This window comes from Xiphias gladius, chromosome 4, assembly GCF_016859285.1.
Source record: "Xiphias gladius isolate SHS-SW01 ecotype Sanya breed wild chromosome 4, ASM1685928v1, whole genome shotgun sequence".
NCBI classification, from domain to species: Eukaryota; Metazoa; Chordata; class Actinopteri; order Istiophoriformes; family Xiphiidae; genus Xiphias; species Xiphias gladius.
In genome coordinates, this window is record NC_053403.1 from 5,886,448 (window position 1) to 5,897,018 (window position 10,571).

General features: G+C 44.7%; 1 protein-coding gene across 2 annotated transcripts in view; it reads right to left on the reverse strand.

The window, feature by feature from the left end:
* Window positions 1–5,054, reverse strand: part of LOC120788999 (kinesin-like protein KIF3C) — a 26,523-nt gene extending 21,469 nt beyond the window's left edge. For both annotated transcript variants that reach the window (XM_040125393.1, XM_040125392.1), the window contains exon 1: window positions 3,642–5,054. In XM_040125393.1, the coding sequence (XP_039981327.1) occupies window positions 3,642–5,054 (1,413 nt within the window). The remainder of the gene's footprint in view (window positions 1–3,641) is intronic.
* Between the last annotated feature and the right edge of the window lie 5,517 nt (window positions 5,055–10,571).

Sequence of the window (10,571 nt, forward strand, 5' to 3'; positions counted from 1 at the left end):
ACCAAAGAGATTCAGGTTGCTAGGACAAAAACTAGAAAAAGAAAAGAAAAGAAAAGAAAAAAAAGAATAAATATTGTATTTGTGCCTTATGTGTTATGTTATAACAAAGTGTTATACAATTTTGGCTTAAACTATGACGAAGGGTGTGATGATATGACTGTCTGTCATGTTCTTACTTTACAAAATTGTGTTATCCTGTTACTAAAAAAAGGTTTTTTTTTTGCTTTTCATTGTTTTCTTATATGTTAATCTAAACTAATGTATTTCTTCACATTATATGAAGCACTTTGATTTGCCTTTGCCTCACCCAAATTGATTATTCCAAGCAAAGTGTGATTATAGGTTGACAAAAATAGCTATTTAACCTTTTGTTTTACACGTGAGGAGTTTTGTCTGATGCAATGCATAATAGAAAAAACTGAGTTCATTGCATTGAACGTCAGTTTATTTCCTTTATATGTGATTTTGCACACATCTGCCATTTTGTCGGCATCAGAAATATGTTTCTATTATTATCATGATATTGATCTGAATCATTTTGCCATTGTAGAGGAGGCAGACAGATCGGTTTGACCACTGAAAACAACAGATCGGAATGTAATTCTCCCATAATACATCTTGTGTTATGAGAAGCGGGGATAGCTGCAACCTTTTCTAAACTGTAAAATCTCTCTCTCTCTCTCTCTCTCTCGCTGTGTGTGTTATTACACTAATCCTGTTGCGGTCGCTCTTTCCGCCTACACGGACTGATTTTTTTTTTTTTTTTTACCCACTGCCGAATGCGTCAAATTCACACCTCTGCTCTGGGAGTTGTTACAGACACTCTGGTACGTTCAGGGAATAGTGGGAGCACCAAAATTTCATACAGTAGCTGCAGCTCAGTAATCTGATCCAGCCCAGGCTCTAGCTACAGTATTATAGACCGCAGTCACTCTGCGCGGGTGACTTATTGACTGGATATGCCCGTGAATCAGAGCAAGTAATTAATGCGGGTCGGACTCGGCGTTTGATCGCTGGCTGTGTGTTGGTGTGTTTGAAAAAGGGCAAAGGGAGAACTGGCATTTCAAGCTGCAGTGACCACAGTTCCTGTCTGGACATATCAGACACCCAAACAGACAGTGGATGGAGGACAGCAGGCACAAAAAAAAACACACAGTACCAGTCACTGGAACCACTGGCGCTGGTACTGGAGTCAGTCGCACCAGCTGTTTGTTAAGTTCAAACGTGACCTAGTTATAATGTAGGTGTTCACTACGTGGAGTTGCACCACGTAAAGTCTAATAAAAAAAACCCCCTGATGAATCCGTGGTGGTCATCGGGGTTATCTCATGTTGGGCTTAGAGACTTCAGACGTCCCCGGCCAGACTCCCAACTGTGGACTTCAAACCCTGTGGGCTTCAAATATTTAGTGGAAAGCCTGTGTCACGGACTCAGGGTGTGGAATTTGACAGACTTGACTCACAACTGACCAATCAATTAACCCACTGGGGTGTAGGTTATTTTGGTGATATACGTGGATTTTCTATGCTTTCATTTCTTTCCTTAACACCTTTTAGACTGTCCTTCACCCACATTCGTGTTGTCCTTCTTTTCCGGCACAAACTCAGCTATAAGTCTGACTTCTTATTTTGTCAATTTAACAAGGTATAAAGCCGCCAGGAACCCAAAATACAAGTTAAATGACAGAGGCGCCTATAAAGATTTACAAATCTTTGATTTTAATACCACAAAATATTATTATAGAACAGTTCAAAGTTGTAAGAAATATTGTTTCAGCATTTATACAGCAGAAAAACGTAAGAAATAAAAGCATAAAATAGTCTATGTGCACGTAAAGTGATTTTATTCCAATTTGTTTTTGTGCTTTTGTCATTCGAAGTCCAAGTATGTCTGTAAATCGCTGAAAATATTAATTTGCAGTTTTAAAAATGTGTTTCAATTGGTCTGCAGACATAAATTAGATATTGTGCGAAAGCCCCCACATCAGCGCTTTCTGTTGGTTCTCTCAGCTTTGTCTCTACATGATAAATAAATAAAGTTGTGTTACTATTAATAAAACAGGCTCATTATGTTCATTGGTGAATAGACCCACTCCTGAGGGTTACCTGACTAATCATTTCACCTCTAGAATGTACAATGTTATTATTACTGATAGAAAGCTACAAAAATATCCAACTTTCCTTTGAATGTAAAAACATGTTTTGCAATGCCCAACGTCAATACCAGATATGCCACAAACATATAGCAGAAATGAATGTGGATAAAGTTTCCAGTGTTTCAATGCGTAGTAGTAGGTGCAAAGCCTGTGTAACACACTTTAGGACCGAACACACACACACACACACACACACACAAGCACGCACACCGAGGTGTAATTAGTTATGAAGCTCCCAGGGTTACTGTCCACAATGTCACTTAATAACAGATCAGCAGATTATCACACATGATAATCCCATGGACCACATGCGCTTAATCTGAATCCTTCAATTGAGTATGTGTGTGTGTGTGTGTGTGTGTGTGTGTGTGTGTGTGTGTGTGTCTGTGTGTGTGTGTGTGTGAGAGAGAGAGAGAGAGAGAGGGATAGAGGGATAGTGAAAGATGAAACAGTGAGGGTCTGGTCCTTAAAATGGAGATGTGAACATCTACAAGTCGACGGCAACTGGGCATACTTCATCTTTTGAAGAAGATCATGAATCAAAAGCTCAGGAACAGCTACTAATGGACCCAGATTTTGTCAACAGAGTTGCCAAGTAAGAGGCGCTGCTGGTTCTGGAAGTGTTTTTTTCCCCGTTCTGTATTCCCATCTCACTTTTCTCTTTAAACAAAATCCTCAGTGTTAGTTACCAGAGAAACACGGGAGTCTCCTGGTCAATGCAACAATCGTAAATGAGGTTTATATAATTATTGGTTCTACGTTTCTGATCAGTCATGTTTTGCTTGTCAGTTTCACAAATGATGGGCAGGTTTAAATACTACAATACCCATACACCTCGGCTAGCGTTGCCATGGAGAAGAGGTGGGTCAGAGGAGTAAATCGGAGCAGTAGCAAACTCAAAACAATTTGTTGCTGCACGGTAAACAAAACACTGGGCCACAGTTGTTGAATTCATCCAAAAAACTGACCCGGAAATCCAAAGGGAATTGATTAAAGCTGTAAAGTAGAGCTGCAGCGATCAAACCGACAAATCAATTAGTTGATTGACAGGGAAAATAATCAGCAACAAAACTGATGATTGATACATTTTTGAGTTCTGTATTCTGTGATAGTAAACGGATTATCTATGGGTTTTGGATCTGTTGACCAGACAAAACAAGACATTTGAAGATGTAACCTTCGGCTCTGGGAACTTCTTATGGGTGTTTGTCAATATTCGCAGACATTTTGTAAACCGAGCGATTAATCATTTAATCCAGAAAATAACCAACGTATTAATCGATAATGAAAATAACTGATACCCGGGTCATTGTTTTTCATCTTTGTTATGTCTGTTTGACGCCCTACTCTCTGAACGTACTCACTATTATACTTTGTCCTTTGCGTATTTTTGTCCAGAATGAACTGAGGAACAAAGGAGGAAGGAAGAAAGAAAGAAAGAAAGCATGAAAATAACCTGTGACTGGGCTCAGGTCTAATCTCTCACCTTGTACTTGGCCGTCAGCTGCTCGGTGGCTTCCTGCTCCTTCCTCAGGTCCCCCATCATCCGCTCCTTCTCGCCCAGCAGCCTCTGCTTCTCCTCAGCCAACAGGAATCGATCTTCTCTGATGGCCTCCTTCTCCTTCTCCAACCGCTGCTCCTCCAGCTTCACGTACTCCTCTGCCTCCTTCTCCACCTCCACCTCCTCCTCCTCGCCCTCTGTCTCTTCATCCCCGTCTCTCTCCCAACCCTCGCCCTCCACCTGCTCCTTCTTCTGCTTGCTCCTCCACTTCCTGTGGTTGAGCTGGGCCCTGAGGCGCGCGATCTCCCTCTGGAACTCTCGCAGTAGAGCATCCTTGGGGTCCTCGTTGACTCTCGGCTGGTTCTGGATGTTCTTGGCTCGGTTGGCGTAACGGAGGGTGGTGAGGGTCTCGTCGTAGTGCTGGGGGGCTGGGCCCAAGGTGGCGACCATGACCGTCTTTGCATTCCCGCCCAAAGAGTCCTGCAACAGCCGGGTTAGCTTGGAGTCCCGGTACGGCACATGCCCGCTGCGACCATCTGCTAGTGCTGAGATCACGTTCCCCAGTGCTGACAGGGAAAGGTTGATCTTGGCGGCTTCTTTCAGTCGCTCTCCCTGGACGCCAGTCTTGGCTTGGCGCTCACTGCCAGCTAGATCCACCAGGTTGAGGCGACCAACTCGAATGTGTTTCCTCCCATCTGGTCCAGGTTGGCTGCACTCCACCGTGATCAAGAACAAAGCATGGGACCTGGACGAGTGTTCGTTCATGTCCGTTGCCCCAACCGCCCTCGCTTGGTTGCCCACGTTCATCACCTCCTCAATCTCCTTGATGCTCTTGCAAACACACGATGTGAGATCTCGGACGTACACCCCAGTCTCGGGACTCTCTCTGAGATCCAGGGCTCTGGCGGTGCCGTGGTTGGGATCGAGGAGATCCCGAATCTCCTCCCGATAGATCTCGAGGTAGGATGCCCGCACCAGGTACTGCTTATCGGACTGCGAGCGAGAGATGTGTGTGAAGATGTGGTCAAAAGCGTTGGGAATCACACCCCGTTTCTCCGGGTCCAACCACGCACCCTGCATGGTGTACGTCTTTCCGGTTCCGGTTTGCCCGTACGCAAATATGGTGCCATTGAACCCTGCGAGCACTGAGTCAATCAGAGGCCGCACGCTCTCGTCGTACAGGTCCCGCTGTTTGGAGTTTGAATCATATACCGCATCGAATGTGAACGTTTTCTGGGGCTCGCTGGCTGGTGCACGAGGGTTTCTGAGGATCACCTGTCCAAGCCGCAGGTCCATCTTCACAACGCCCCCTGCGGGCCCGTTGGACTCCTCTTTCCGGTTCAAAGGGCGGCATCGAACGACCACCTTCACTGACTCGCTGCTCTTGGTTTTTGACATGACTGCCCTCTGATTCTTTCAGCAAAATGAATTTATATTGCTTTCATCAAAACAGGCTGAAAAAAACCTTAGTGAAGCCTTTATCCAGCCTGACTGTCCTCCTGTCTGTCTGTGGCTTGTGTAACCATTGATTTTTAAATCATTAATAACAAATTCAGTATGGCTTCTGGACCATATAAAGGAAAACAGCTACCCCGAGTAATAACACAGACTTCTACAATTGGCCCAGCAGTACAAATGACGAGATGCCACTGTTTCTAATGGCTCATTTCCTTCGCTTATTGTCTGGGATATTAGCCCACGAAACAGACAGACGGTCAGCAGCTCTCACGCGTTGGGTCGACGCTCCATTGCGGTCCCCGCTACACGTCCAAGATTCACTCAGTGGGGGGGAGAAAAAAAAAATCCCACAGAGCCGGTAACAAAAACCTTCAATTCAGGGACCGCGCTCATGCCGTCCTGATTCCGAACACCCGGTAGATCCGCTACGGACCACGGACCGCCGTCTTCATCCTCCCGTCCTCCGCTCACAGATGCTCCGAGCTGGATTTGCGGCTCTCGGTTTGTGCGGAGAGACTGAGCTCCCCTCCCGTACGCAACACACACTCACACACGCAGAGATACACACACACACACACACTCACACACACACACGGCCATTCAACCACCACACCCCACATCACTGCGGAGCGGAACAAAGGACCACGGGAAATGAAGTTTTTCTTTCTCCCCCTCACATGGACGCGACGACAACTTCAGTCGGAACATTTGTGTCCGTCTTTCGTTACACATGTCGATGCTCCCACAGCTCATTTGTTCGCGACGAAATTTGGTTTAAAGCCCCTCGACGTCCCTCCCGCTGTCAGTAGCTTTAAGTCTGGAAAAACTCGTTATCGCCCAGCGCGTGACAGTGTCAGACACAGCACGCGCTCGGTACCCCCCCCCCCCTCTCTGATGACCGCGCACCGGGGGGGGGGGGGCTAAAGGCACTTTAGAGGGTTTTTCTGTTTCTTAATTTGATCGACGCGGTGTTGAAGGGGGAGAGACCGGCCGGACCGATTCCCCCGCTAGAGCAAGAATCTCCGCGCGGGGAAAGTCCACGCTGACACGCGCCGGTAACGTCTGACAGCAAAGGTTGCAATGTATTTGGCAGCCGACCGAGAGTCGGCCTATGGCGAACGGAGGGAAGAAACCGGCTCGCCGGCGCTACTCAGACTCACGCGTCGTTCAGCTTTAATATCGAAATCCATCTGTCGTGTCCACAAAACCGAAGCCAAAAAAAAAAAAAAAAAAAGGTCACTTGATGAAATCTCAGTCCTGAAGCTCTGATTTCTACCTTTTGGAGACAGCTCGTGTTTATAGATAATAAACATATTTTTCAAAATCAGCTCTTTTTTAAGGGGATTTTCTCTTTGATAACAAAACGTTAATCCGGTTGCAATTCCCCGATGTTTATCTGGCAGTTCTATTTTATGAAAATCTTTTCTTTCCATTTAATTCAGTTTTGTTTTTTTGTTTTTTTTCCGTGTTTGGGTAACAATCGTGTATCTGGACAATCTGGATCTGTGCTCCCAAAAGCGCCGGAACCAGAGGACAAGGGGGTCCCAATGCAAAATCAATCTTTACAAGACGTGTCGTACCATCGCACTCGTTCAAACACGACACAACAGCACCGCCTGGTGAAATAACTGTGGAACACACACACACACACACACACACACGCACACACACAAACACACACACAAACACACGCAAACACACACACACACACACACACCTGCAGCTGGTCAATGTCACCACCGGAGGTCAGGAGACTCGTGTGAGCAGAGGCAACTGCTTCCCAGTGTAAGGCAGGAGGTGACGCTGTGTGTGTGTGTGTGTGTGTGTGTTTGTGTGGGGCGTTCTGGGTGATTCCCCGCATTACCAGAATTTCCCTGTCACCTCTTCCCCTTTCGGATACGGGATGTCCTCAGTGTTGTTCAACGGGCTGCTGCTGATGCAGGCCTGAGTGACCACAGAAGGGGAAAGGCTCAGCCACACGGGGGAATTCAACGAGTTGCGTTATTCCTCTTCTGTGGAAGAGCTAGTAGATGCAAACAACTTCATAACTCTTGACATGTCACCTCCACTTGACGTGTTTAACCTGGCTGCAGAGTTAACGGCGACTGACTGAATGTCACTTGGGGCTTGCGCAGTGTTTGTTGAAGTTTTAACGGAGCAGGACCGGAAAATTAACCCTCATGCGTGTACTGAAAAACCCCTGGGCTCAGACGCCCGTGGCGTCACCCTTTTGTGCCTCGTTCTCAGGGGATGCACATCACCGGGACGTTACGGGGTCAAGGTAGACTTTCCCTGTACGTGGGGTCATGTGATTTGAATACAGGGTGCCAGGAACATTTGCCATTGTGAACGGTTGGTCTAAAACATAACGCTAAACAGCTGGTGGAAAAAAATGTGCAATAACACAAGTATTTAAAGTTTACTCCCTACCTTCTCCTCCTCCTCCTCCGCAAACCAATTAGTCATATTGTTTTTTTTTAATATTATTATTGGGTTATTGCCTCAAATTATCCAGTTATTTTTACCCACTGTTACACACCAGAAGCTCCAGTTTCACCTTAAAACAGGTTACAAATTTATCGTTAGATGTAAAAAAAGAATAGAGTATAATATATATAATATTTCGCATCCACTCCATTTTGGGTAAATAACCCAACAGTGATACATAAAATAACACTAACACTGGGTCAAAGTCATGATTTGACATGTGGTTCAATGATTCTCCGCCTTGGGTCTTAGGTAAAGCGAGAGCAGTATTGTATAGTACTACAGTGACCCAAGCACTAACTATCACTAACTGATTTGTCACCGAACTGCTTATTTTTTGTTGCCACCGACAGGTCAAACCTGAAGATATTTTTGGGATTGAAAGCTCATGCCGATTCCTTGTAAACAGTATCCCCACAAGGTCCGTTTAGTAGCTTTTCTGAGCTTTCGATCACGTCACACAATCCTCCTCATCCAGACGGAGCGGCCCAGTTGTCGCGGGATTGCAGATGTTTCAGTTGAAAATTTTTCTCAGCGCTGTAAGGACTCGTCATCCATTGTTGTCTTGACTGAGAAATGTGGTTTTTATTTCTTGGTTTATTTTGTTTATTCAACGGGGACCATACTGGCTGAAGCTAATTTGCAGCCTCTGACCCCGGTGAGATTTTCAAATCAAGGATTAACAGCCAATGGAACCGGTACTAGCGAAAAAAAAAAAAAAGAATAGATAAAACAGAATCAGAGTAAAAACAGAAGAATTAAACATAACAAAGACCAAAACAAAAAGACAAAAACAGAAATTCTCCCAATTCAGAAGCTGGAATGTTTGGCATTTTTGGTTGAAAAATTACTTATACCACTAACCAATTCATTGACCTCTATTTTTAGCTCTAGTATAGAATATAATGTTTTTCAACTGTGGAGGAAATCGGCAATTTGTCCAGGCTAAACATGAGGTTGAAGGTGTCCTGGTGGCCTAGTGATCGACATGCATGTCATATTCTGTTGTTCAGTTATTCCCCCCTCCCTACCCTCTCTCTCCTTATTTCCTGTCACCTCTCGACCATCCGCTGTTGCTTAAAGCAAAAATGCCCCACAAATTACCTAAACAAACATGAGGTCATGTGGTTTACTTGTCTGACAGGTACATGTGAAGGCAGGCGTCCTCCCTCAGATGTGCAAAACCACTGCATCGCTGCCAGGAGAGTGTAGAAGTTTTAGTGGTAGCTGCTGGCTGTTTTTGAGAGTGTGAGACGAACCCCGGGGCCCCTCTGCAGCGAAATTCAGGAATGCACACTGATCTGGGAGGACTTCTGTGTTAAGACATGATTTATTAGCGTAACAAGGATTGCTTCACTGAGGAGGAGGAGGAGGAGGAGGGATACGACTAGAGTATGGGCTAAAGTAAAAATGAATCTGCGCTTCCTGCACTTAGCCGACGGCACCCTGAAGTACTGCCTAATGAAAATCTGTGAGCTCCATAAAACTATTGCCCCGTGTCACCCTTTTAACCTCTGTACCCTCTGTTTTAGGCAACGCACGGGCAGGTCTGTGTTTAGATGTGTTTATCTTCTTTCTCTTTTTGGTATGTCGGCACGGCTCTAGGAATGTCGGTCTGTTGTTTGGTGAATTATTCCACCACTTAAATCCAGACTGAAATATCTCAATAATTATTAAACGGATCGTCATGAAATTTTGTGCAGGCATTCATGGTCCCCCAGAGGGTGGTTAAGTTTTTTCTGCTTTCCCCTAGGATCTACATGTACACATGGTATGGAAACAAAATCGTTATATATCTGTGATAGTCCACTTGGTCTATTTATTTTAACATTTTTGATATGAATATTTGATACACTATATACGCTTTTGAATGACTCTTGTAGCCCCCAGTGTCTTACCTTATTACTTAAAAGTGTTTAGATATTTCTAATTCATCCTTTGAGACATATTTATTGCATTGGTTGTTCTAACTTAAAGGCTTTTAACTTGAAACGATGAGTTGAATGAACGTACTGCTGACAGTTCACTCATCTCATTAAATTAGCTTTTTAAAATACCAAAACTATCATTTTCGTCTTACTCATTGGGAACAGCCTCGCATGTTGTCCTCGTACTGAAATTCAAAATTCAAAATTCAAAATTAAAAAAGGTGCTTCGACAGCTGCAGCTGTGAGTTTTTCATGTCCAAAGAAGAACCGACTCTGTAAATGTAAATGAGAAACTGGAAACGGAAAGCACGTTAGTATGTAACAGTTTTATAAAAGCATCTGCCACCGAATTGTCGTGGAGAAAAGTATAAAGTAGCAGAAAATAGACATGTTAATTCAATAAATTGAATCAATAGTTGGTTTATTGATTAGTTGATTGATTGGGTGTAGAGTTCCTCCACAAGACAAGGCTAGACGATGGGGGGAGACATAGCTGATATTGTGCTTCAAGTGGTGCAGATTTCTAACAAGCTTGCAATTAATCAGATGACGCAGACCCAAATGATATGGAGTAAGCCAGGGGCTTTTCGGGCCCCTGGAGGTCTGGGTCCCTGGACAGTTGCCGGCCTTGCCCAGTTGGTAATCCAACCTGCATCTTAGGGTCAAAATATCGGTTTTTCCAATGGTTTGGTTTATTTATGCAACAGTTGGACAGATAGTTTTCTTTACTATGAGTGTTACAGCACAGAGCCGCCAGCGGCGGCTGCGGACTCCTACGTTTTGTTCACTCTTTCCTGGACTTTTCCTGACTCTCTCTCTCTCTCTCTTTCTTTATATCTTTCTTTCTTAGTTTGTGTCAAGTCTGTACTTGGCAGTAGAACGCAGGGCATACTCGGCATTCCTAAGGAGTGTCTGAGAGTCAAACTGCTCTGACAGGCGGAAGAAGGAAAGAGTAACACACGCAGGCGCACACACACTAATACACGCACACAAAGCAAAGTCTACAGTAATTATATGTACATGCATTTACTCTCTCAGTCAT